The 27,964-nt window shown below is 43.8% G+C and overlaps 3 protein-coding genes across 4 annotated transcripts; 2 read left to right on the top strand and 1 right to left on the bottom strand.

Annotated features, from left to right (window-relative positions):
• Positions 1–784: 784 nt before the first annotated feature.
• Positions 785–3,031, top strand: LOC105889297. Of its 2 annotated transcripts, XR_004165560.2 has the most exons (4): positions 785–865; positions 962–1,017; positions 1,155–1,514; positions 2,114–3,020. XR_004165560.2 is itself a non-coding variant. In XM_012815092.2 (3 exons), the coding sequence occupies exons 1-3, from the start codon at positions 816–818 to the stop codon at positions 2,507–2,509; spliced, it is 1,461 nt and encodes a 486-aa protein (XP_012670546.1). In that variant the 5' UTR covers positions 785–815; the 3' UTR covers positions 2,510–3,031. The 2 variants fall into 2 exon arrangements, 1 of the variants encoding a protein (XP_012670546.1); XM_012815092.2 differs by having other exon boundaries at positions 1,155–3,031.
• Positions 3,032–3,104: 73 nt separating this feature from the next.
• abcf2b (ATP-binding cassette, sub-family F (GCN20), member 2b) lies at positions 3,105–13,036 on the bottom strand. The gene is made up of 15 exons (XM_031583905.2): positions 12,942–13,036; positions 11,571–11,731; positions 11,102–11,314; positions 10,547–10,729; positions 10,075–10,246; positions 8,829–8,924; positions 8,514–8,616; positions 7,778–7,873; positions 7,286–7,405; positions 6,706–6,795; positions 6,478–6,588; positions 4,267–4,329; positions 4,030–4,158; positions 3,703–3,906; positions 3,105–3,437 (listed from the first exon to the last, which is right to left on the bottom strand). The coding sequence occupies exons 2-15, from the start codon at positions 11,707–11,709 to the stop codon at positions 3,321–3,323; spliced, it is 1,836 nt and encodes a 611-aa protein (XP_031439765.1). The 5' UTR covers positions 11,710–11,731; positions 12,942–13,036; the 3' UTR covers positions 3,105–3,320.
• A 682-nt stretch (positions 13,037–13,718) lies between these two features.
• chpf2 (chondroitin polymerizing factor 2) lies at positions 13,719–26,551 on the top strand. Its single transcript, XM_012815085.3, has 4 exons — positions 13,719–15,076; positions 17,024–17,588; positions 21,871–22,053; positions 24,729–26,551. The coding sequence occupies exons 1-4, from the start codon at positions 14,799–14,801 to the stop codon at positions 26,001–26,003; spliced, it is 2,301 nt and encodes a 766-aa protein (XP_012670539.1). The 5' UTR covers positions 13,719–14,798; the 3' UTR covers positions 26,004–26,551.
• Positions 26,552–27,964: the final 1,413 nt, after the last annotated feature.

The following is a 27,964-nucleotide window of genomic DNA, read 5'->3' on the forward strand; positions in this document are numbered from 1 at the left end:
AGGAGTAGGTTCCAGGTTTTGAAATTTGCAAATGGGTGTCATGGTTGCCCATTAAAACTGGGTTACTATAGTAACCCTTTTATATTTTTAAACTAAAGGGTGTGCTCATTTACTTAAAGTACCTTTTCCACCATCTGTGTTCTCAAGAAGGGCAGTGTTCTTGAATGGTTCCCCTTGAATACAATACAGATCCAAAAGGTTTTTAGAAAAGTTAGATGATTAAAGTTAGAAGTGTCTTCACTGTTTAAGATTCCTTGTTCTTTAGTTGAGGAAACAAGGTTGTCTAACTAAGTGCACCAATCTACAATCTATAACTTTTAAAGGTATTGCTAGTGCACTTTAATCAAGAAACGTAATGGACTGAGGCATTGTGGTATAAATTCAGCTCTACACTTCTGGGTATAGGTTGCCTCATCCTGTTCCTCTACCATTTGATGTCTTCAGCATTTGTTGTGCTGCTGGCTATGCAGCCAAGGTGACCTAGCAAAGGCAGTAGTTTCTCATAGCTAGCCAGCATTTTCATATTACCAGGTGAAGGAATACTCTTCTCCTTTGAGTTTGAGCTGTCAATTTAATACGAATAGATCTCCTCAAAACCGCAACTGGGTAAGGGGCAGTAAATATTGACAAAATGAAAATGCTTTTGGACATCATTATGATGTAAATTGATGCGTGATAAATAGTGCCCCCTAGTGACACTGAGCAGTTTACACACTTGTAAGTGCAAACAGCTGCCTCCAGCCAATCAACCCACAATTAGCAGCAGTGGTTATAAAGAGGCAGACCTGGCACTCAGTGAGATTCAGTGAGGTTGAATGGTTCAGCTGGATATGCATGGGGTGGTCATGGTGTTCAACAACATGAGGTGAATATTGTTAAAACTGTTTTTCCAGTAGCTCTGCATTTTGCATTTTAAAGTGCTCTAAATCTGGTTAATAACATTTTAACATTTGATTTTCAGGCTTTCGTTGATTTGTCTCCTACTCTTGGTTGAGAGATGGAATTTGCTTCATTATGGTGAAATCTCATTCAATTTGTCATTTCACATTTGTAGTTGAATGTTATCCGGACTTCTCCTACACTTTCAGCTAAAGTTTCATTTCATAGTGTTGGTGTTCTGCCAATGTTGTAGAATGATTTTGTTTGTTTTTCAGGAGCACTTGCAAATCCATACCATCATGAATATGGAAAGTATGAGGATGGGTCTACAGCTAGTACAGGTAGTGGCTCTGAGCTTCATTACCCTGGAAGATATACTGGACTTGACCTGGAATTCGAAAGCCATCAACCCAATCTGGCTAGCCATCAACTATCCTCCACAGAAGGTGTCAACAGTGCGCAGTTCAAGATGTCACTAAGCAATGAACTGCCTGAGCGCCATCAAAACCCTGTGAGCAGTTCTACAAGCTTCTATCGCTCCTCAACGTTTCAACATCCATCCAGGAATCCTGAAACTGCACAAATTGCCCTTGTCTCCCCCAGGGAAAAAAGGATTCCCCAGGATTCCAGTCAAGGTATGAACAATATCTTTACGCCTGAACGTTCTGAATATGCTCGGTTTCGAAATGAAGCTGGTGGCTTTACCCAAAATGCACCAGGCAGTCTGTATCCCAGCAATCCTGTAAAGAACAGTGTCGGTGTTCCTACTGTGTATACAGTCCCTTACTTTTCTATCAATAGAAACTATCCTGATTATAAACAGCTTGAAAATAATCATTTGGCTCATCAGTCAACACCTCTCCCTGAACCTGGAAGACAATTGCCTGTTGATCCCATCACTAACCTCCGACATCCATCACCAAGTTTGTTCAGACTCAAAGACAATATGCAGAGCATGGCTTATGACTCCTCTCCACAAGACACCAACACTCACACATTCCCACATACTGGATATTATGAGCGTGGTTCTTTAAAGATTGATCACAGGCCAGATGACCAAGTCGGTGGTAAATGGGCTGTTCAAAGGCTTGTGTCCAGTAACAGTGTGCCAGTTCAAAGCGCAAGTTCTTGGCATGATGGAGGGCAGAGGACAAACAATGAGAGGTTTGGTTTAAGTCAAATGCCACCTGTTCAGCATGGTGGAAGTGAATTTGAAATGTCTTACTTTCCCCAGAGGGACAACTGGCCAACAGCTGATGAAGGGCAAGTCCGGGAGCTTCATCCAATCACAGAAGATATGCCGTCACAGAACTCCCAGCAAGAACCACCTGTAGTCGTCAACCTTCCCCTTGCTAAAAATGGAGATGCATCAAGTGGCAGTGCCCGAGGAGAAACTGACTTGCATCAGTCTTTTAAGACCAGGCACAAAGCTATGACTGACGATAAGCAGTTAATCCAATTCCGACTCAAGAAACGTTATCTTGTGAGAGCCTTTAACCATTATGAGCAGGGCAAGCTCTACCAATCCCACGGCAGCAATGACCCAACAGAAATGGACATTCCATCTGGTGGCAAAACGCTGCGGTTACAGGTCCACAGCGACGGAAACCCCTCGGAATGGTTACAGTAGGTAATGTACTCTACTTCTAATAGTTCAACTTCCTTTCCTTTTGTTTACTTTAACATCAATTTTCAATTGTTTCTTTGATAGAAAAATGTGACTATCGATCGCTTGTGACATCCCTCAGGCTCTGTACTGTACAGCCTTTTTTTTTCTGGTAATAATAAAACAAAACTGACCTGAACCCTGCTTATCTATTGCATTATTGATCGCAGGTATTTGCAATGGTTGTATTCCTTAGCTGTCGGTACTCATGGATCTCCTGACAAGAACTGAAGTTTAGGCTCATCAGGCAACAATGGCTATTCACAATTAACAGAATGTCGCAGTTAATGTCTTCATCCGACTCAAACTTGCTTGTTCTAGGGTTTGGCTCTGAGTTTATGATGGATATTTTGAACACAGGACTACTTTCAACAAAACTAATACCTGATAATTTACTAATTCAGTGTCCACTTATAAATGCACATATTTATTGTGACACTTATTGCCATTAAAATATTAAATAAGGCACTCAAGACATCACTCATTATGACCCAAGAGGCAAAATTAAAAAACCTTGAAAGTGTTGCTTTGATTAATGAACGAGTTGCTGTATACATTGTATGACTGAAATTGTGGTTTATTTGGAGAGAACACCTTGTAATGATGGTACAACGGAATCCAGTCCACAATGTACTTTGACATTTTGTCAGGTACATCCACTATAAACGGCACCCTCACTCATGCGCTTTTTTTGGGGGGGGGGGGGGGGGTTGGAGAGGGGAAAATGTGCAAATCCATCAAGGGGATAAGAGTTGGGGGTTGGCCCCCCAGTGCGTCACACATCGTGCGTCTGTTTGTCAATTTTAGATTTTAAGTGCTCCTTGTATGCCAAGATGTCTCCGTTCCATTTGGTGATGGTCTGCTTCTCACACACCCAGATCTCACGAGCCACCTAGAAGATGATCATGGAAATCAATTACCCAAACCAGCAAACTCATCAGATTTTTGTGTGAGGCGTGTGAAGCTCATCTCATCAGGAATACAGCTTCACATGCACCGTATTGACAGTGTTCAGAATTCAGGCACTTTGACAAGGAGCAGGAACACTGGACAAAGATAAACAGCACTCATTCACAATTAAGATTTCATCTTGTCCAAAATTATTAAGAATTAAAAAAATGTAACCTGCCAATAGACATCCAAACAGGCAGCTTTACCTGCTGAATGAGCCGGAAGTCGTGGCTGACCAGCATCATGCCCCCATCAAATTCGTTGATGGCCTCCGCCAGTGCGTCAATGGTCTCGATGTCCAGATGGTTGGTGGGCTCATCCAGAAACAGCATGTGGGGGTTCTGCCAGGCCAGCCAGGCGAAGCACACGCGACACTTCTGTCCGTCTGATAAGTTCCTGATAGGGCTCACCTGAGGAGCAAGAGGTACAAATAATTATGGAGAATCGTAAGCTTAAAAATTAAGAAAACACTCTAAACCTGTTTATAAACAAGACTATGTGGATATGGAGTGGTGGTGGATCTGTCTGCTCACTTGCTGTTTTCCTGTCAGGCCGTACCGACCAATGATCTTCCTCATCTCCTCCTTCTCTTTGATCTCGGGGTAGCACTTCATCATGTACTCCAGCGGAGACAGGTCCAGCTCCAGCTGCTCTGTCAGGTGCTGCAGGGAACACAAGGGCAGAACTCTCACTAACCTGTTCAACCTCACTGAGCATGTGTGATTTTTTTCATAAATGGTAGGACAGCAGGAGACCCAGAAATACCATACCTGGTGATACCTGCCGATCTTCACGTGAGAATGCTTCCTGATCATACCATCTGTGGGAAGCAACTTTGGAGGAGAGGAAAGAAACACATACGAGAAATAAAATAAAATTAGGGCAGAGTGTGTGACAGACAAAAAAATACACCAAAAACATGTCTAGTTAACAGTAACATCACTGCTGCACGATCAATCTAATTGCAAACACAATCGCGAATAACAAGCTGTGCAATTACATAACCGCAAACGGATGCAATTTAACAACGTACAAAATGTGCATGTGAACGTGACAACGCCGTGCACAGGTCGAGTTTATGACCAATGGTTTGTGCACTTCATGCACTATAATAATATGTGGCTAATAAGTTTCAATGAACCTTAACACCATGGTGTCAGAACAAATTCGTAATTTGATATAGTTTTCTTCTATGTTGCCTATTTTGTCCATATTCAATATAATTGAGATGTAACCACACATACAACAGTCTAGATAAATATGTGAAAACAATTAAGATAGTTTAATTATCAGCTACACGATTCTGAAATTGACCCTTTACTAGGGTTGCAAAATTCCGGGAATATTCAAAGTCGGAAACCTTCCATGGGAATATACGGGAATAAACTTGACATTTTGGGGTAATTTATACTAACCTATATACCTTGTCATATATGACAATATATATAACAATTCCCAGCATCGTGTAGTGTGCAGGAAGCTGGGAATTATCTGCATGTGATGGAGGAATGCCCAGTGCAGGGTTGAAATTCAACTGAATTTGCATTAAATCGGGTTGTTTTAACCAAGCTCATGCTGCAAGATCTAGAAATGCTAACGTTAGCCACTTGCCAGCTAGACAATTGTGTTCCTGTGGACTATAAATACAGCGTGCTTTCTCGGACAAGAGGACTTCGGACTTTCATTTGATCAAGTCGGGTTGAGAGAAAAATAAAACACGAATCCATTAATTCTGTCAATTTCGTTTACAATAGCTAGCTACATCCTTTGCTAAGAAACACAGCTTGTGCTGCATTACATAGTTCTTTGAAATAGAGTTTTGAATAAGCCTTTCATTTGCAGTAATTACTTTTATTTTCGATAAATTGCACAACTTGCGCTTTTTTGATGGACCCCAACAGCCGCGAGAAATCGAGTTGATGGTGTACTTTTGTGTGGACATGCATACCTCCTACTCTCACTACATTAAAAGAGTTAGCCTACTGTATAGAAATAAACTTGGTATTAAAATGAACATGGCTTTTAGTGTAACAAGTAATCAATATGTTAGGTAAAGACAAAGACGTCCAAAAACAACAGAAAGTCATAGGTTTACGTTTCTGGCAGACAATGTACCCAACTAGCTGCATCCAGGGTCTACCTGAGCTAGGCTTGCCTAGTCTTGTTTTCAACTACATTTAAGTTCCCTGTTATAGGCTAACTTTTGCACAATTCTCCCCCCCCAATTCCCGCGCTTAACTTCCCATGGAAATGTTCCGCCCCTTTGCAACCCTACCCTTTACTCACTATTAATGTAGTAAGATCTACTACCTAGGCTAAATGTAAGAATATAAAGCTATTGTGTTATGGATAACTTCAATTTAACAATAATTTCAGCCGCAACCCCAGCTGAAAGCGCGCTTGCAACATGTCAGGATTGCATAGAATATTTAATATAGTGAATAGAATATAGTAGCAGGCCATGCATTAATACAAATATTTAATAGAGTGAATAGAACATAGTAGTAGGCTATGCATTAATACTTCTCCTTAATGTGGAGTATAGATGTGTTGCCTCCACTTATAGTAGCCTATTCACGTCTTCACAGCCAGCAGAAAAAAAGGCTGATCTTGTGAAAACTGGAGGGTAACCTCTGCTTTTTCCCAGGCAAAGGAGTGGCCATTGCAAACACAGGAAGGCCCCTAATGGAGGGGTCCAGGGGGAAGTGAGGTCTGACCCTGGTGGCAGCTCAATGTGCACCCTTTATGTACAGGGTCATGTCATACCAATTGTTTTGATTGCCCAGTTAAAAAAAGTAGTTCACATGCTTGTTTTCTGTACAGTTGAAGGGGATACTATTGAGCTGCTGAAGCAAGTAGACGCATGATGCCATTTGTTTATTATATCACAATCGCCACACACATTTTTTTTTATTATATCACAATTCTTCACAAAGTCATGCAGCCACAAGTAACATCCAATCACATTAGCGCATACCTACCTCTCCCATCAGTAGTTTCAGCAAAGTGGATTTGCCAGCGCCATTTGGACCCACCAGTGCCACCCTGGTGTCCAGGTCAATCCCAAACTCTAGGGTTTTGTATATGCATGGCTAAGAGAAACAATGGAAAAATGATTAATATGTATTTGAGTCACAAAGGATTTTCCAAGGAGAACATATTTTTGGTGAGAGGCTATGAAGGACACCTGGATGAGGTGGTGAACTCACCGTGTCATCTGAGTATGTGAAACTGACATTCTGAACCATGATGACCGGAGGCGGGATCTTCCCACAGGGAGGAAAGCAAAATGACAGCGTCTGTGGGGGAAAACAACATTCAGCATTCTGCATTCCGCATCTGCTTTCCGTGACCCATGACTATTCATGTTCTGGGGTCACTGAATGGAATGTCTTGGGCGAGCAACCATACCAACATTTTTGTACTGCTAATGCCATCTACAGATGATGTAAAGTATCAGTGAACGTAGTCAGCAAGATCACCCAAGCTTGAACACACATTAGCACAGCAAGAGCATGTGTAATGTGTCTACCTGAGTCACGATCTGACTGCCAAATGTTACCTCATCACAAAGCCACTTGAGAGTGGAGGGTAAGTCGGCCATGTATCTACTGCATTTCAACGATATGGCTTATAATCATTGATCTGACTTGCGTCATATTCTTGTATTTTACTCAGCTGAGACAACTCAAGGGTAACTAATTCAGCTCCAAATTGCAGGGAAGGATGATGGGAATGTACAGACACTGGGTAATAGAATCCCACATGCTTGAAAGTGGACAGTCTCACCTTGTCATTGGCGACTCGCTCAGTCAGGCCTGAGGAGACCATCTTCTGCAGGGTCTTCTCTTTGCTCTGAGCCTGCTTGGCAAGCTTAGCAGAGCCATGACCAAACCGTGCTATGTAGTTCTACTCAGGACACACAGAGAAGGAAAAATGATTCACATTACCATGAGTGAATGATGAAATGGTGCAATTTACTGTGCATTAAAAGAAACGTATATTAGCAATGACTAAGCAAAAAACACATTAGTGTTGCAGTGTGGCAATTTGTATAGTGAAAATTGGGTGGTAACGCTTTGCAAGTGCCCTGGCAAAACAGCTGTGCAAGCTGGCCAAGTGGTCTACTTGGCATACAATGTGTCGTGGGACAGCCTGCCGACAAGCCCAGGGCTGGTCTTAATCCCCGACTGGGAACCAGGCCCAGGGTGCAGACGAGACAGGCAAGAAAGGGAGACAGAGGTTTCTCTGCCGGCTGTACTGTAAACTGGGCCTGCTCACCTTCATATGTGTAATCTGGTCCTGCTCCCAGTTGTAGCGCTTCATCTGATTCTCTTCCAGCTCCTCCCTGGTCTTCACATACTGGTCAAAGTTGCCCTGAGATCAGCCCAGCACAGGCCTTCGTGAGACACCAGCTGACACAGCACTCAGCACAGATATCACTCACAGAGCCAACATGCTTGAGGCGGTGCCTTTGTATAAAAAGCATATGGAGTTAGCAATCATAATGAATTATAGAGGTTGCCATTATAATGGCTGGTGGCATTCTAACTCAGTTAATCCTGGTCTGCGTCTACCACTTTGCACTTCAAAGAGACCAGCAAGGGGACATAATTAGAAACAGCTATAAAGACACCAGATCCCTCCTTCTATGGCCGTGATTAGCTTCCAACTGGCTTCAGGCCCTCACATCCACTCCTGGTATTTGTCCAGGAGATTTGACCGGAGCGTGCTACCTCGTCTCTCACTAATACAGCACACCCTCTTCCCTTTCAGAACCAGGCTCATGGAGCACCAAAATGCATTAGAGAAACAAACTTTCTCCAGTTACAATATGTGCAAACAATATAGCATACATTTTACATTGCCACTCAAAAATATTATAAATAACAGACAACTATAGTCTGTATGTATGAAGCCTAACACTGAGTGTACCAAGTTTATGGTGTGCAATCTACTTTTTAAACTGGGCTGCTCTTGTGACCCAACTCAAGAAGAATTGGATGCTCTTTCTTACCGTGAAATTCTTGAGTTTCCTTTGATGCAGGTGGGTGATGTTAGTGCAGACACCGTTCAGGAAGTCTTGTGAGTGTGATATGAGGACAAGGATTCGCTTGAACCTGACAGATGAAAAGCAAGACTTGGTAAACTAAAATAGAGTGTTTAGAAACGGTAACAGTTCCTGTTTATCTGATGTACTTATTTGTAGCAAGTATTTTCACTACCACTCTGTTCAAAATAATTGCCAACTGCTTTCCAAGAACAACAAAGGGTTACATGATCATGGAGTAAATGATTCAGGTTATTTAAGTAGGGAAGGGCAAGTACTCACGACTTCAGCTCTTCCTCCAGCCACACACAGGCATCCAGGTCTAGGTGGTTAGTGGGCTCATCCAGCAGCAACATGAAGGGCTTGATGAACAGAGCTCTGATAGAGATAAACACAGGGGAAAAGAGAAAATTAACAGGGACAAGGATGCAAGGCATTTGGGTCTCACACTTAATGGTCAGCTTAACCACACACACACACACACACACACACACACACACACACACACACACACACACACACACACACACACACACACACACACACACACACACACACACACACACACACACACACACACACACACACACACACACACACACACATCAGTGGTCCAGCATTCTTCAGTGATAAAGTGGCAAAACTTTCCATCTGCTCATATGCAGAGAGGTACTCGTGTGTAGTCTACAAAATGTCTTATCTTGGCAAGTTACATTCTTACTATAAATATTACATTATTATTATCATTTTAATATGTTAACCTATATTTTGCCTTCTTTACTTATTAGAAATTGTAAATAGACTTCAATAAACCGTGTGAAATTTCAGCAGTGGTGCTACTTATTCGTCTGAATAACTGGAAGTAACGTTGCATGATTGTGAAGGCACCTCGGTGAAAACAAATCGCTATCAAAGTCAATGTTTCATATTTCCCTGTGGCAGTTCTAAGCTTAACAATTGAAAATCAATGAATACGCACATTTCACTGTCAGTTGCCAGGCTTTACAACTGTTTGTTTTCACAGAGTTTTGCCGAATATGACGTCACACCAACCAGATTCAATTCAGTGAGCGTGTGTTTGGGCCTTTATGGAGGGGCGAAAGCGCACCACTGTAAAGCAAATGAGTGCGCTGGATTACTAAAACAAGACAAAATGAGAGTGTCATTGCAAAATGAAATTCGGCATATTAATCATTTTACTTTGTTCTCATAATCTTTGGACATCATAATCGTAATTGAAATTCAATTAATTGCACCGCCATATTAGAATCTGTACTTTTGCACCCCTGCCCTGCATTTCGCATTTTATCTTCTACTTTACTTTTTTATAATACATTTTTTATATATTTGTATCCTATATACTGTGTTTTATCTGAAGTACTTCTCTTATGTGTAGTACTTAATGTGTTTGTATGTTTTTATGTTCACTGTATGCACCTATACACCAGAGCAAATTCCAGGTAGGTGTAAACCTACTTGGCAATAAATACTATTCTGATTCTGATTCTGATCCGGAGCACCCTCCCACCTGGCCAGTGAGACACGCATCCTCCAGCCTCCACTGAAGTCTTTGAGCTTCTTGCGCTGCATGGCTGGGGTGAAGCCCAGGCCGTACAGGAGGCGGGAGGCACGCACTGCCGCCTTGTCTGCATCCAGCTCCTCCAAACGCTCGTACAGCTCCATCAGCTTCTCACACTCAGCTGTGCCAGAACCAAACAGCAGTTTAAGCCAGAACCTCCTATACATACATACATCATCTATATGTATACATACATTTCGAAGAATGGACAGGGTAGTTTGTGAATTAAACAAAAAAGAGACCAGATTGTTTACTGTACTGAATAGTGCTTTAGTGTTTAGTTATAAATTATACAATTATGGAAAGGTCTGAGAAAAACCAAAATTGACAAATGCAATTAGATGTGTGTGTTTGTGTGTGTGTGAGAGAGAGAGAGAGAGAAAAAGAAAGAAAGAGAGAAAATGTGCAGGCTCCCACTCACCATCCTCATGTGCTAGTCGTTCTGCTTCCTTCTCCAGCTTGAGCCTCTCCTCATCTACTTCCATGACACACTGTAAGGCTGTCTTGTCACTGGGGTCCATCTCACGTGTCAAGTGGTAGATGTCAATGTGATCAGGGATGGGGATCTCACGATGACCAATGGCTGACAACAGCATGGACTTGCCTGTTGGGAAAAGGCCACTGTGAATTTATCCATCAATGGTAAAGAACTGACAAATTAAGCAATCGTGGTATGTGATGAGAAAGCACCGGATTCAATGGTCAATGGATTATACTTTACAAATGTGGGTATAGCTCACCAGCTGAGTACAAACATGAATCAATCTCAAGATCTGCAACTACAGGACAAGACCATGGATCACTGTGTAATAACAATTATGTCCAGTCATTATCCCAACATCACCACATTTATCTCTATGCCACATAAACGTCTGAATGTGCCTGTATCATAAAATGGTCCAAACCAAATGACCTAAATTGACATCATGTTGCTTATCTTATATGGTTATGATTTGGTTACCAGGGCTGTGTGTACCTGTGCCATTAAGGCCAATGAGGCCGTAGCGACGCCCCGAGTTGAGCTCCAGGCTGGTGTCACTAAGGAGCTCCTGGCCGTGGAAAGTGAGCGACAGGCTGCTGATGTGCACATCAGTGCTGTTGGGGTGAGACGCCAGCACCCCAGTCACTGCTCGTGCCTCAATCTTCTGCAGCTCAAACTCATCCAGCTCCTTTATGAGTGACGCCACGTCTGTTGGAAAAGAAAGATTGATACCAGAGTTGAATGTCAGATGAGCAGCTTCAGAAAACAAAAATATGGCCTGGAAAACACAATGTGTTAAGGTATTCATGGTACAATTATTTCAAAGAATGTATTTGTATTGCAAATTCCTGCTTGTTTGCGAAGTCCTTAGAACTCAGGAAAAAAATCGATGCAACTGATATAAACAAGCTTATATATGTTTCTATATCTTTATGCTACAGTATACTGGTGGCACTATACCCACCTCCGTTGACAGTTGCATTTGGCTGGTTCTCTTGATGTTCTTCCACGCCGTTCACCTCGTCTGTCCTTTTGACACGTTGGCGGGACTTGGCTGCCTCCTTCTTTTTCGCAGCCTTCTTCTTGGCCAGGTCAGAGGGCATGGCTGCAGCTAAGGACAGCAACCTGAGAAAAAATATCGCACTATAGGTGACCCTGCGGATGTGGGATATATTGTACAGCACTGACATTGCAGTATTTGCCCTCCCATTATTACAGTGCATTGATAAAATGTACATATGAGTCTTGGCAATACTAAGTACATACACTCGACTGTATTCACGTGACTAAAATTAAGCCGACCAACAGAGAGCATAGAACAAGTGCGGAGTCTCTGCACACAAAATCAGTATAATGCGCATCAACCTTTAATGCCAATGTTTCATAAAACGTTAAAAAAAAGTTATTTGTGTCAGAGATAGCTGTTTATCTTGTAGTCCTGGACAAAGAGAATGAACTGTACGGTTAATACACGGCCGGCGAGATATTATATAATGCACTGGGTGCAAAGAGATTATTCGGAGAAATAACACACCGCTACATGGCGCAGGGCATTCGAAATGCGTGCCAAGTCCTGTGACAACTAGGAATAGGCCTGGTTGCATTGCTATATGCTAGCTAGCGAGCACTCGCGTTACGGGAGCTATGGTGGATAGTTATCAAGCAACCGTAGTTATCACCCGGGCTAAATTAACAGCCTCGAGAAAATTAGGTCTCTGAGTAGGAGACTACGTTTACTTTTAAAATACACATTTTGGTCTCAGCTAGTCTTCTATGTATGTATGATTAGCTGATTTCACCAAACACCGGTAATTTGCTAACACAGTTAATATTAGCTAATGTTAACAAGCTAACGTCAGGGCCCTGTATAGAAAGTATCTCAGCCAGCTACCTGTAACTGGTAACAGTGGCGTTAGCTGGCAGGCATGGCTTGCAGTATTCCAATTCTCAATCCTTATGAGTCACGTATTTTCCATTATATCTGACAGATGTCAGACATATATGTATAATATCAGTTAACCCAATACAATATTAACCAGTCGTGGTAGCTAGGAGTATAATTTGTGTTCGGTAGCTTTCAGTCATCTGTCGGTAGCATGGTCATTTAACTTCGCTGAAATTCATTCGAATGACACCCAACACTGACATCCACTTTGTGTCCAAGCAAGCAAGCCAGCTAAGTTTTCTTTTCTACACAGGGTGTCATAACATATCTGACACTGTCAGCTGTCAGCTTTCCTGTAGTCAACACTTGTGTATGATAAATAATATTAATAGGAATGCTAATGGAATGAATTTGTAAATGTATTTACACATGGCCTAGGAGGTTTCTTACCTTGGTCACTGAGATCTTGGACACTCTGTACCAAGTGTGACAATCGCGCGTTTCACTCTTCCTCACTGGCTAGACGATGAATCGTCATACCATATTTGGTCAAGGGCGGTGAGATTTTGTCTCCGCCCCATAGGGAGGGCCTAGAAATAGTTCTTGCAACCATAGGCTTCAACTAAGCACAAAATACTGTAATTTAGTTACCCTTTATAATCAATTGTTTCACACGAAATCAACAGATATAGGGGCATAATTTACGGGAAACACCTGCCAATATTGATTGTGCATTAACATTTTATCAAAAGGTTCATCAATAAGCTTTTCACAGACATAGCAAGTCAGTTTAACTGAGATATGAAATGGAAAGGAACGCACATATTGCAAAGGTCCGATTCACACACCCCTGGGCTATACATCTAAATCATCTCAAAAGTGAAACTTAAAGGAAGACAGAAAATGTAATTATTATGTCGTTTGAAAAACAGTAGGTTTATAAACTATCACCTTTCCTGTGATATAGTGTGAAACATTTCCTGTGATATAGTGTGAAAAAAATTGTTTGGATCCTCGTCATTGATTCACACACTCCCAGCTGTGTTCTTCCAATTCCATTCAAGACAAACTAGAATATATTAAAAAGTTCCACCAATTTAAATTTGTTCAGGTACAGCAAAATCAACCAGAAACAGGCACATTTCTCCAAGACTAATCTGTTTTTATGTTAAACCTGTGCATTGGGGATAGTACTGAATAGGAGCCTGTTTTGAAAATGCTATGGGTTTTCTTTTCCTCCCTCACAGTTGATGACGTGTCTGCCTTGAGGATCATAGATCGAAAACATCACCAGGTCTAGCACTACTGAGTACGAGCTGTAGACGGATGGTTTGGTCACATTTGGCCAGGACAGATTGATGAGTGGAACGTAGCCTATTTGGTCGTATGTTGTTTCTACGGAGGGCTAGGGGAACAACACTTTTTCTTCCTCTTCTCTTTCTGTGTCGTGCACGGTACCGTTAGGAGGCTTGTATGTCAGTACCACGAAGACAATGGGAACCAGTAACTTCAGGTTCAGATATGTGTTTGGAACAAAACATATAAACGTTACATGTTATAACGATGTTATATCGTGTGATGTGTATCACCAAACTGATCGACATTAAAAGCAGAAAACATCGCCATGAAAATTGGACTACAAGGAACTGATGGGAACTGTCCCTAGCTAACGTTAACTCAACTTAACGTTAGCCCTATCGATTCGGTAACGTTTTTTAACTGTTTATTTCTGGATAACTGTATTCGGGAGGTAATGTCTTCCAAAGGAACCCTTACGGTGGATCCAGCAAGCAAGTGTTTTATGGGACTGAGAAATTTAAAACAAATCGCTCTGTAGTTCTATTGCTCTGATTGACCTCTCAACATCCGGTAACAATTGCGATGTTTGAATGTCTGCATTGAATTGAGTGTCGGCTATGTGACCACGACAGTACTGTGGCATACTAGCTAATTTTAATATCGTGAAGTGTTTCTCCATGATGAACTTGTAGCAAGCTACGTAAGTCACATACAATAGGAAGATCGCTTCTCTTAAAATAGCATTCGTTTCGTAAATGTAATGCACTAGGGGTTAATACTTTTGGGAACGATTGCATTTGATGCGGCACATTATCACCGGGTTTAGGGGTGCCAGTGTGTCACCCCCATTGTTTACCTGGTCAGAGTCCAAACAAATATCGAATAAAAGTGAAACGAGTGGCGCTGGGTGCTAGTTTAAAGGCGTAGTTTTCTCTCCTGAAAAAGGACTTCAAAGCAGGCTGATACAAGGTTTTTGACAGAGCGTTGCGAAGCTGACCCAGGTGCGCCATGCGTCTGTCATCTTTCCTCGCCGTATTCCGGCCTGCCCTCCCCCTCATCCTGGGACTTTCTTTGGGCTGCAGCCTGAGTCTGCTGATGGTGTCATGGACTCAGGGGGACACAGACGAGACTTGTGGTGATGAGCCTGGGAATGGGGGCCTATTTGCTGGCGGTCATTCGAGAGAACCTCAGGACATACAGGCAGGTGGAGATGGAAACGAAGACTTTCACCCGCGTATTGTACCCTATCACAAGGACCCAAACAAACCACACAAGAAAGTTCTCAGGTGAGTTATCTGGTTGTAGACCATAATAAACACAAATAATTGAAAGAGTAACGCGTTATATTAGCCCCTGAGCGCCAGTTGAAATCACAACAGTACAACATTCAATGGACTCAGCTAGAGACTGTATATAAGCTACCTTTCAGAAAGAATGCTGAAGTGTCAGTACTTTATGAGGACAGAGGTGGTCTAAGGTTTGAAGGCCCACAGAGAGGCACTACAGTATTCATTAGGCTACACTCTTAGATTTAGTGGTATTCAACATACTTGCTGAAATTGGATGTAGTTTCCGTACAGTTTTGAACAGTATTTCTACATTCTCTCACATACTGCTCTGTAATACTCTATTCTTATGTACACATTAGACCCAATCCTGCTATGGGTGATCAAGAGCTGGTTACTATATACATTACCACTGATTTATATAAACAGTTTGTTTGGAAAGTTCCATCTAGTTGCAGCTCTTTCAAAAGATGGCCAAATGTATTTCTGATATGTATTTGAGTTAAATGAGTTATGTTAACTGTCAAGTGAAATGTATACACGTATACATTTGGGACACGTGGACCAAATTGCACTGTTCTGGGCTCAGGCTTTTAAAAATGTATGTTAGTCTGGCAGAACTCTGAACCTAACCTAATAATTTCCCATTACCAATTTAGCCATTTCTTCACTGACTCCCCACACATAAAGTCTCAGCATATATCCAAACATGGATGATTTGAAACAGTTAAGCTTTCTGTTTATTAAAGTTGATTGAGGTATTTGGAATTTCTTTAGAGGAAGTTTGTTAGGTCCTTTGTCATATAGGACTGGTACACAATAATTGGAACTCAAAATTAGTGAGCCAGGCCATTCTCACATGTGTGTTTTATTATACATGTTAAAGCTTGATGAGCTTAATCTCATTATTCGGTATTCAGACTTCCTTAGAACATTGCCTTCTGCTCAGAATAGTTCTAATTAAAGAAGTTCAAAGAAACCTGACAAAGTTTTCAGGGAGGATCCCTCACCACTAAACAGCCGTTAGCCTGTGTTGCAATATTACCAAAACCCAGGGCGCTGCAATTTCCCAATACAAATGGTTGATAAAGTAAAATTATCTTAAGCTTTGAGTTACAAATAATCTAGCCTAATGTCCTCTTTACTTTGTCTGGACCCTCTCATTTTAATCTGATTACCAACTCAAATGGGCATGATAAGCCCCCTTTTAGTATCTCTGTTGTTGTGATAGTCTTACCAGTTAAAAAAAAAGAACATTACCAGCTCCAGCAAGAAAACATACATGAACACTGTCTTTATTATTCAGTACTACATTTTTTAAAACATTATCAACACATACAAGATTGATTTTTGTGAGTCGTTCAGTTCAGACAGAAATCCTTAGGTGGCCTGTTAATCGCTGAGATGGAACATCAAAACCCACTGACATCCTTTCAAACAGAGCCATCTGTGCACTTGTGGAAGAGTAGCCTTTGACAGGCCCAGTCAGGGCATGTTGTGCTGCCACATTGCTTTGAGACTGTCTGCTGCATTCATTTACAGCAAATGTTCGTTTACAAACACTCCTTTTATGTGGATTCGAGTGATGGGAATTTTAATGTGTTCCAGGTCGAATTTATAGGCCGGATGCTAGACAGTAACAGAACCTCCAGGGTGTTTGGTGTCAGCCATTATCTTTAAAAGAGTTGTTCAGGGGCAGAAAATGCGGGCCAGCTGCACTGTGTTGCTGCCCCACTCACCATAAAAATGTGTACGACAAAATTAATGGGTGACTCATTCAGTGACTTTTTAAGTGAAAGAGCTCAAAGAGGGGACTTAATAGGCTAATATGAGTGCGTCCGAAGTGAAGCTGCCTCAGGCTTGACATGAAGGTCTTTGTGGTCATGATCATGTAAACATGGATATTAATCCCTCTTGCTTATGTTTGTGCCTCCCTTTTCGGAACAGGACGCGCTACATCCACACAGAGCTGGGCATCAGAGAGCGCCTCCTTGTGGGCATCCTGACGTCTCGTGCCACTCTGAACACGCTGGGCGTAGCGGTGAACCGCACGGTGGCGCACCACTTCCACCGGACTTTCTTCTTCACGGGCCTGCGCAGTGCCAAGGCGCCGCACGGCATGTCGGTGGTCACCCATGGCGATGACCGGCCCGTGTGGCTGATGTACGAGACGGTGCGTCACCTGCACCAGCACCATGGCAACGACTACGATTGGTTCTACCTGGCGCAGGACGACACGTACACGCAAGCCGAGCGTATCATGGAGCTGGTGGGACACCTGAGTGCCGGCCAGGACCTGTACATGGGCCGTGCCGAGGAGTTCATCGGCGGCGACGAGCGGTCACGCTACTGCCACGGCGGCTACGGCTACCTGCTCTCGCGCAGCCTGCTGGCCCGCCTGCAGCCGCACCTGGACTCCTGCCGCAACGACATCCTCAGTGTCAGGCCTGATGAGTGGCTGGGCCGCTGCATCATCGACTACCTGGGTCTGAGCTGTGTGGAGGTGCACCAGGTGAGGATTGGGGGATTCGTGGCAATTTGATGCATGTAGTTTTTACTTACTTACTTACTTACTTACTTACTTATCCTCTTCCTGCCTATGTGACACATTCCACACGGTCATGGAAATCCTGGAAAAGTCATGGCATTTTAAAATCCCATTTTCCAGGCCTGGAGAAGTCATGAAATTCAGTAAATTCTTGAAAGGTTTTTGAATAGTCATGAAATTAGATTTTGTCGTATGGAGATCTAATGAATGTCATACTCTTCCATGAATCATGTTTCATCAAGGACATTTCTGCAGTTATGCATAATTAGGCCTAACATTTTGAGTAAAGAATGCCGTTTTGTGTACTTGTAGATTGTGAAAAGCCATGGAAATTGAATTAAAGGTCCTTGAAAAGTCCTGGAAAAGTTTTGAAGTGGGTGGTAAACCTGAAGGCTGACAGCAGCATCATCTTTCTCTTTCTGTGGCAGTTCTGCCCAGGTCTGCCCAATTCTGCCCAGGTCTTACCCGTCTTTTTTGCCTCACTCTCCATTGTTCTCCTCCATGTCTCCATGTCTGTCCCTTTTCCTTTTCCCTCTATCTGGTGTCCATGTGAGGGCTAACCATTTCCACCTTCTTTGTTTGATCTGTGTTGTGACTGCTGTCTGTTGTGCTCTTTCCAGTAGGTCTTCTTTTGATATTCTTGCTGGCCAGAATATATAGAATAGAATATAAATATAGAATATTTTTGCAGGTTTAAAAGACTGATAGTCGGTGACTGTCTCTCTCACTCACATTCTGCTCCGTATAGTAGACACTGCTCTTGAAGACATTTAGTTTTGTCTTTTCATTGATGTTCGTTGATCTTTATATCTTTTGTAGTTGGGAAAATGTGGCTCTTGCTTTTTGTTATCTGTTGGTGATGTCCTATTCTGTGGCACTGGTTTTGCTTACTACACTGGGTGAACTGATCTACTTCTTTGTTTTTGAGAGATGTATTTCTGCTAATGTTCAAACCTAACCGTCTGGTATACGTATAGATTTTCATTGCAGTTGTTGTTTTGTGCTGGACAGAAATGCTATGTCATCTGCATCAAGTCCAGATCATCAAGGATCGATGTCAGTGTCCACCGTATCCCTCTGTTTGTTATCAACAGTCTTGTACATTACCCAGTCTATTGTCACTAGAAAGAGCATAGGTGACATGCTGCAGCCTTATTGAACACCATTGTGATGGTAAACCAGTCTGTCAGCTTGTTATTGTGACTGATGATACACGAGAAGTTGTTGTAGAATGTTATGATGAGGTTTACAAATTTGCTTGGGCATCCAGAAGTATTCATGTGTACCTTGTTGTTGCTCTCAATGCTCTGTTCAATGATGTTGTGAAGATGTGATCGATGCAGCCCTTCCTGGTCGTTACGTTAGTGTTGATAGCATCGCCTGCCTCATGTGAAGTCTTTTGCAGAATATCTTACTTGGTACTGATAGTAAGGTTGATGCTTCTCCAGTTTTAGCATTCAGTTAGCCTTCAATCAGGCTCCAGTTATCTGGTATTCTGCACTCCAGATGAATAGTTTATGGAGCCATTCTCTTGCAAACTTTGTGTCCGCTTTAAGCGCATCACTGCTGATGTTGTCCTGTCCTGGTGCTTTGTTGCACATCATCTTCTGTAGTGCTTTTAGGATCTCTTCTTCTTTGTTGAGAGAGTGCAGTCGACATCCAGTTCATCTGTAGGTGGCTGGTCTGTTGGTGCCAGCTCTGCAGGCTCTGGTCTGTTAAAGACTTCTTTAAAATGTTCTGTCCATCATCCATATTTTTTGTCCTTTACCACCCCACACCACAAGTTGTCTGGTGGTTCGGTGGACTTGACTTATTTCTCGTCTTTCTGTAGTTTGTTCTGTTTCCATAGCTAGGTTTTCATGGTATTCCCTTTTTTTCTTTTCTCTCTTTCGCTTGTTTGTTGACCTCAGAGTATTCCAGTGAATTTCTTTCTCTGAGTCTTTCAGATTTTGCATTCATTTTCATTTCCTTCAGCCTCTTCCTTCTTTCTACCAGTGTCCAAGACGCTCCAGGGATCTAGATCTTGTCTTGCACATGCATGTTAAAAGCTTTCCTTGACAGTTTTCCAGATTGTTTCCACCTCTGCTTCCATGCCATTGCCGATGTTACAGAGTACTTGGAGTTTATTCTTTAGGGTCAAGGTGAATTTCTTGGATGTTTCTGGGCCCTTGAGTCTAGCGGTGTTGTAACGCTTTATTGTTGTCTCTGCCTTGGTGGGGGTCACTTCCCACATCTGCACCTCTCCTAACGATGACATCTTGCAGTGAGTGCTTCCATTGTCCATTTATCATGATGTGATTGATCTGGTTTCTATCTCAACCAGAGATTTTAAGGTGACCTTGATGGCAACTGTAGCTAGAAGTAGGAGAGACGAGGAATCTACACAACTCTATGCTACAACATGACAGACTAAATGCCCTGTGTTCAGAGAACACCACACCACATGCATCTAGTGATTCTACAGAATTCATAATATGGGTGGTTCTGTTGTATTATGATAACATCTAGAAACGTTTACGTAAATGTACTTCTGTGTCAAGATTGTACTATTCACTTTAGAGGAAATAGATGTCTAAGATAATACTGAAGAGAGCTAGAGATCTAGGCAAATTGGTTAATTTCACACGCAGTGCACTTTGATGTGCATGGTTCTGTCTTTTCATATGGCCAGTTGTCTACTGGCATCATTTTGCAAAGATACCTCAGAAATATTGTTTTTTAAACACTTTTACTCACCAGTATAGCCTAGTGTGTATAGGGATTTCTCCATTTGTTGGAATGAAATGGCTACCGAGATATTAGCCAGCTGGATGCCCTTTCAGAATAAGCTGGTATACAAGGCTGTACTTCATTTCATCTAGTGCTCTTTAGTTCTTATTTTATCCTAATGAAAGACCCTTATGGTGCTTTAGCCTAAGTTATGACTTCCTGTCTTTAGTGACTTATGCTCTGTAAAGCTGGGATGGGACTTGACGTTCGCCTGATTAGAGGGTCCGCAATGACCTCCTGACTCATGCTGACAGACTCGAAACCACTACGGCCATGCACCTGAGATTCATTACGAGCCTTCTCTGACGGTAAAACTCATGGGTTTGTACCTACTTTTCCACTGTGGTGAAACGTAGTTTACTTTTTTCATAAGGCTCCCCCTGTTAAGACAGCATCATAAAAACAGTCTTCATAACATCAGCCACGTCAGGGTTTAGGGCTGGAAAATAAAGTAACACACATCTTACACGAGGCGTGGGGTTGTTCCACCACCTCCACTTTCCAGTGTGTCACCATTCCAGGGCTGTAGAGTCACACAGTCCTCGTTGTTTTCCCTGTGGATTACTTCTGTCTGGACTACCCTGAAGAGGGACATTTAGAGGAGAGACAAGGTAAAGAAGCAAAAAAGATTAGTGAAGATAGGCTAATAGTGTGGCTATTTATTTTCTTCTCAGAAAATGCATACAGATTTTGACACAGATGAAGGCCATAAACAACAGCCATGTTGTGCGGTGTAGCACTGCCTTTTTTTGTAACTTAAATACAGTATCTCTCACTAACACTGTACTTATTTTGTGATAAACTGCTGTTATCAGTAGAAGCTTGAGTACTCTGTCATTATGGTGTTCATTTACGTGGTAGCTGCCCATTTTCCCTGAGATGATGAAATGAACGGACTAACATTAGCCTTGTTTCCGTGCTGCGCCAGTAAGAAGAGTCGCTGCAGTGTTTGCTCTGTCTGCATTCCGTCTGATTCATGACTGTTCCTCCTGAGCTCTCGCCCGGGGCTTCACCTGTCTGATGAATCCATGCAGAGCTGGAATGGAGAGGTGCAAACCCCAGGCAGAGCTGACACAGACCATATTTCAAGGGGGGCACTCATCCTTCACTGAGAGTGCTTCCCCCCCCCCCTTCTCCTGCTTGCTCTCTCTCTTCCATGCTTCATCTGAAGCTCTTTATGAAATCAGCGGGATACAGGCAGAATTTTGTCCCTTATTTGAGATTTATTGATCCCCTGCTGCAACAGCCCCACTTTGAAATAAGTGTATTCATGCCAAGTTCATTCACGGTTCATTCAGTGTTTGACAATTCGATAAATAGCAACTGACTACATTTCATAGCGAAATGATCTGAAGCTTGTGTTGTCTTAATATTATTTTATAATGTGGGTAATGAATATATTCTCTGTTACAAACACTGTCATGGTATTTGTTCCTTGAAATGTTCCTCAAGCACACACTTCTCTTATGTTCTTTAGGAGATGACATACCGCTACTTTGAGCTGCGAAAGAACGCAGACCCGGAGCGCGAGGACAGCCCACAGTTCAAGAATGCCTTCACTGTTCACCCAGTGTCTGAGCCCAGCCTGATGTACCGCCTGCACAAGCGCTTCAGCCAGATTGAGCTGGACTGGACGTACGCTCAGATCCAGCAGCTTCAGGTGAGTTCCAGGAGTCCCCGGATCATCTCCCCAATATCAGGAGACCAAGAGAGGTCTCTCTCAGTGATCTGTGCCCCCATGGTCTACCTGAAGCCTCCTCCAGCCTCTTCTTTCAGTTCCTCGTCAAGAATACATCTAGGATCAACTGAATAGAGCAGCTAAAGTTGGACAGTTTCATAGGTATTCAGCCCAATTTTCTGGGTTCAAGTCAGTAGCTTAAATATAATATGAATATTTGTGAATATAATACACAAGACTTTATTTTACTTATCTAAACTAGGAGCTGATCCAGGAAACACATTGGCCTTGTAGATGAGGACTGGTTTGCTGAAGCTAAAGAAACAAAGCAAAAGTAGCAAAATCTTGTTGATAGCGGTTCATTTTTTTGTTCCGTCAGCCATGACATTCCATGAGACTTTGGAATGTTTGCCCTGAGCTGAGATCTGAGATAGCTTCCCTGAATTGAGTATGAGCGTGTTCTAGTGTTTGAATGGAATTCATGTAGAGAAAATGAGTGCACATGTTGGATTGCAGGTAACTTTAAAGTCCCTGTAGGTGTGTGCACCTTTCCAGAATCAAAAACCTTCCAATTAGGGATTGCAGTAAAGGGGGGGTGGATATCTTTATGCTTACAGGGCTGTCCACAGAACTGCATCTCCCCAATGCATCACAATTTTTACATATAGGTTAAATAGAAAGAATGGCTGGTCATATTGTGGGACAACAGGGACTTGATTCAGTGTCTCTATCATACTCAACACTCCACATTCATAGTGAAAACATTCTCATGTAAACCATACTGTGAGCTCATTGGCTTAAGCAGACACTCCACAGTGTCTTCCTCTTCAAAATGGGGGCAGTTCTGGGGGCCAGCAGTCAGTGAAGCTCAGGCCAGAGTTTATTGGCTCAGCCCACAGAGAGAAAGACACACACTCCCTCAAGCACACGCTCCCTCACACACACACACTCACGCACACACACCCTCACTCACACACTCCCTCACTCACACACTCCCTCACTCACACACTCCCTCACTCACACGCTGCTCCTGCTCTCGCGCCCGTGTTAGTTAAAGTGTCGTCGGGCGACAGGAAATGAGCGGATGTCTCCAGACGAATAAATTACATTGAACATCAAGTCGGCCCCCTGGTTTTGTTGAGCCAGCCAGCCAGTGTGTCAAACCGGCAGGAGCAGCCTAATAATGTCCCCTCAGTGCCAGCGCCACTCATGAGCAAGGGCCTGGGTGCCACAGCCCTGAGTGTGTGTGTGTGTGTGTGTGTGTGTGTGTGTGTGTGTGTGTGTGTGTCTCATGACTCAAGACCAACAAAATTATGCTCATTGAAAAGGTCATAAAATGGGGCAATTGTTCAAAGTTAACTTCACGGTGAGGCAAGGAACAGTCCGTCGACAGCTCTTTCACAGGCTTTTCTTGAGTTATGCCTCTTGTTTTCTGTGCCATTTTGTGCATTTTGATAAGTGTACTTATGTAGTTACTACACAAACAGATTTATATAGTGCCACAGCACACTCTTTCATCCCATGCTGTTTATCTAGTTTACAGCAGCTCTGCTGCTATGAATTAGTCATATTTGGCAGCAACATGTGCCTACATCGTATGTACCTATGTTACGATACCATCAACTTAAAGAAATGGCAAACATAACATAAAGAAGCCAAGAGAAATGGTGACGGTGAAATGTGATATATTTATTGATAAATCAAGAGTTAACGGAAGAACATGGTGGTGGTGAACATAAGGAATAACAAAACAGAAAAACAAACCCTCACACAGTCTGCTTAGAAATCAAAAGGGGAATCTAAACTCCCGTTCAAACAAAAGGACAAAGGAGTGTGGTGAGTCTTCCGGGAATCTTCCTACTCTGAACTTAAACTAAACTTAAAGCGTGCCAAAAACCCACCACCTGACACCACCAGTTCTATAGTAAACATAAAGTAAAATATTAACTTTACGCTAAACACAACCGGGTAGACCGCGTCAAACTAACAATAGCAACAAACAATGACTAAAGCAGGGCGCCAGCGGAGCACCGTGCAGCAGGCCCAAAGCAGAGTCCGACCGGAAGTGGAGACGGGGTGTGGCTGGAATGAAAGGGTGAGCCAGCGAGCCAGAGAGAGCGATGGAACGAAATGGCCGTCTTTTATAGACGAAGGCCAACCCACAAACGCAGCCCAATTAGACACCAGGTCACCTGTAGAGGGGGAGAGAGAGAGCGGTAGGGAGAACAAACGCACAATACGGCTCCCCACGTAACAACCTACATAGAGGTTACAGTATAGTCCAGTATTTACACTCAGTAAATAGTGCATTAATCAGTGGCCCACATGTGCAAATTCAGTGTGGTTTCATCTGTGTTTTTCTGGTATGATATTCAACATAATATAAGTAATTCATTAAAAATCATTATAGGGTCAGCACTACTTGCCAGAAAATCCCATGGCCTCTGTAAACTCTCATACTGCAATATACCTGTGCAAAAATTATGTTTGATGTTTGTTTGATGTTTTATTATGTTTTATTATTATCATTTTGCTGAAATCTGCTAAAGATGCGACATACTGTCCTGTGTTTTTATAATTGGATGCTCATTCAATAGTAATGTGTTTATTTTGGCACCTGAGATATCTTGAAACTGAAAGCCTGTCTTTTGTCTCAGGCCCAGATCAGTAATCTGAGTGAACTGACCCCTGATGGCAAAGCTGGGGCCATGTGGCCCGTAGGGATCAACCCTCCCTTCCGGCCCAAGACTCGCTTTGAAGTCATCAACTGGGAGTACTTCACAGAGGACCACATCTACTCGTGCGCCGACAGCGCTCCCAAGTGCGAGCTGCGCGGGGCCGACCGTGCCGACGTGAGCGCCGTCCTGGAGACGGCCGTGGAGCGCCTGAACGAGCGCTACCAGCCGCAGCTGCGCTTCCGCAAGCGGCGCCTGCTCAACGGCTACCGCCGCTTCGACCCCACGCGTGGCATGGAGTACCAGCTGGACCTGGCCCTGGAGGCCTACACTCAGAAGGGCCACAGCCAGGTGATTGCCAAGCGCGTGGGGCTACTGCGCCCGCTGAGCGCCGTGGAGATCATCCCCATGCCCTACGTGACGGAGGCCACGCGCGTGCAGGTCATCCTGCCCGTGACAGCCCGCGAGCAGGACTACGTGGGCAACTTCCTGGACATGTACGTGATGAACGCGCTGGACACACACGACAACGTGCTGCTCACCTTCCTGTTCGTCTACGACCCTTTCGACGCGCAGCGCGTCAGCCAGACTGACGTGTTTGCTGGCGCCAAGGCCATGATCAGCGAGGTGGAGAAGCGCTACGCCGACGTGAAGATCCCCTGGATCAGCGTCAAGACGGAGGTGCCCTCGCAGGTCAAGCTCATGGACATCATCTCCAAGAAGCACCCGGTGGACACGCTCTTCTACCTGGCCGGAGTGTGGACAGAAGTCAATGCTGACTTCCTCAACCGGTGCCGCATGAACGCCATCAGCAACTGGCAGGTGTTCTTCCCCATCCACTTCCAGGAGTACAGCCCAGCGCTGGTCTACCGCGACCAGCAGCCCTCGGCCTCCTCGTCCTCGCTGGGCCCGGATGCGCTTCGCGACGGCCACTTCGACCGGCACGTGTTCGAGGAGGCTTGCTTCTACAACGCCGACTACATGGCGGCGCGCAGCAAGATGGCCGCCGACATCCTGGACAACGACGAGCTGCTGGAGAGCATGGACGTGTACGACGTGTTTGTGCGCTACTCGGGCCTGCACGTGTTCCGTGCCGTGGAGCCGGCACTGGTGCAGAAGTACGTGCGCCGCACCTGCAACCCGCGCTTCAGCGAGGACATCTACCACCGCTGTGTGCTGAGCAACCTGGAGGGGCTCGCCTCACGCTCCCACCTGGCCATGGCGCTGTTCGAGCAGGAGCAGGCCAACAGCACCTGAGCCCACCAGGGCGAAAGGACCCCCCACCCCCCCCACCCCCGGTGAGCCTGGGACCAGGGTCAAAATGACTTGCTTTGCCTTTCCCAGACTTGCCTTGCTTAAAGACAGTCAATCCGACCTTATTCCTGAATGGAGAACTGTTAACATTTCAATGCTGGGATGAGTCACATGATGCCATGTACACACCCTCTGGCACACTATGTGCCGGGTGATTTGGAACTTGCCAACAGAAAAGCTTGCTTGTTTACAAGTTTTCTGCTGTACTACAGCACATATTTCAATGTTAAAATGAACAGGGACGGCCAAAACAAAGCGTTTCAGGCCATGGTAACAATGTATGCTCACTGTGCCAGTAAAGGAGCTGCCTTCTCCTGCTGTACATGAGGCTGGGTGGGGGATTGTTGGCAAAGGTCAGCTGTGTTTATCTGATCTTCCTTAATGCTGTGAGACAGCCCTGAGCCTTTGGATCTGTCATTCGTGTACCTGATTGTATGAAGTTTGAATGAAGCCATGTCTTAAGTGTAATAAAAAAAATTAATTAATCTGAATCTGTGCTTTGTGTGACTGACATAAACATCTTTCACCAAATGTCACATAACACGTGTTATCTTCAGATACTTCCATTTGATTATATAATATTCTTAACTCTTAACATTTTCTATTTAATTACCCTTGTATGCATTCTGTATTAGCTCAGCAGTCTTACTTCAGGCAATATTTAATTAACATTTACCTCATGTACGCCAACAATTGCATCTATTCATTTATCAGACATTTTGACCCAAATTGACCAAACAGTTATAAGTACAGTATATATGCCTATTGGAAGTCATGACATGGATGAGTCAATTGTACATATTGCAAAGTGACATACCTTTGGGGATTTGGCATCTAGGAAGTCACTCAGCCTTGTCTGGGTTTTGTCCGGAGTGCCGGTGTGATACGTGACACCAGAGGGCTGTGATGAGTGGCTCCAGCCTCTTTGCCGTCACACCGCGACTGGAGACCCGCTGTCTCCCTCCTCAGCCGTAATCCTTGGCTCGCGCCGGAGGCCGATTCAATTTCCTGTGTTTGCACAGATGGGGTTCACTGGAAAGGCAGTGTGAAATATTGCCCTCTGCCCCCCCCCCCCCCAGCCTCGCTCTGCAACCCACAGGGGGGCAGACTCACAGCAACACATGCGCTGAAGTGAATACAGCACATTATTTATTAATTTCTCTCAGTTTTAATGCCAGGAATAATTCACTGAAAAGGGAATCTGAATTCGGTGGCATGATGGTATGTAACCCATAGTAACACTGTGTGACCTCACAGAGGGTTAATCACTTTAACGTGATGATTCATTTATTAACTTTTCAGGACATCCTTGCTTTCAGAATCAGTTTACATCAAAGCTACGCTTCACATTACAGGGCTTGATGGCATACCGTTGTGGCTAGTTGCATTGCACCCCTCACTGAGCGCTGTCGGCATTGGTTAACGGATGGGAGCAGAGAGGTGTGAACTTGTGTGGTTTTCACACAGTGCATTCCTCAGGCCGAGTGTCTGCAGAGCTGTGTGAGTGAAGCCTTGAAGCGCCGTCTGTACGGTAAACGGGACAGTGAGTATCTTACCAGGCCTGGCAGTGACTGGCCCCCCACTGCTATATCACACAGTCCTTTTCACACACGGCCTGTTTTTCTGGCTTTCTTCTCTCCTGTCATCTAATTTCTACCCGTGTTCTCGATTTCTCCCTCTGAATGTATCTCTTGTAATTCCCTCTTCCTCTAACGCCCCCCCCCCTCTTCTCTGAAGTTCCCAGACTCCCTCCCCCTTCCCCCTTCATCTCTTTTTTTTTCTTTTTCTTTTTTTTTGCTCTCACTCTCACTCACTCCAAGGTAGCAGGGCCTCCCAGCGCCAGGCTGAAATTCAGTGCACATGTCTGTGGGGAGGTTAGAGGAACAGAGTTAGCTCAGAGTGTC

Source organism: Clupea harengus, chromosome 17 (genome assembly GCF_900700415.2).
Source record: "Clupea harengus chromosome 17, Ch_v2.0.2, whole genome shotgun sequence".
NCBI lineage: Eukaryota > Metazoa > Chordata > Actinopteri > Clupeiformes > Clupeidae > Clupea > Clupea harengus.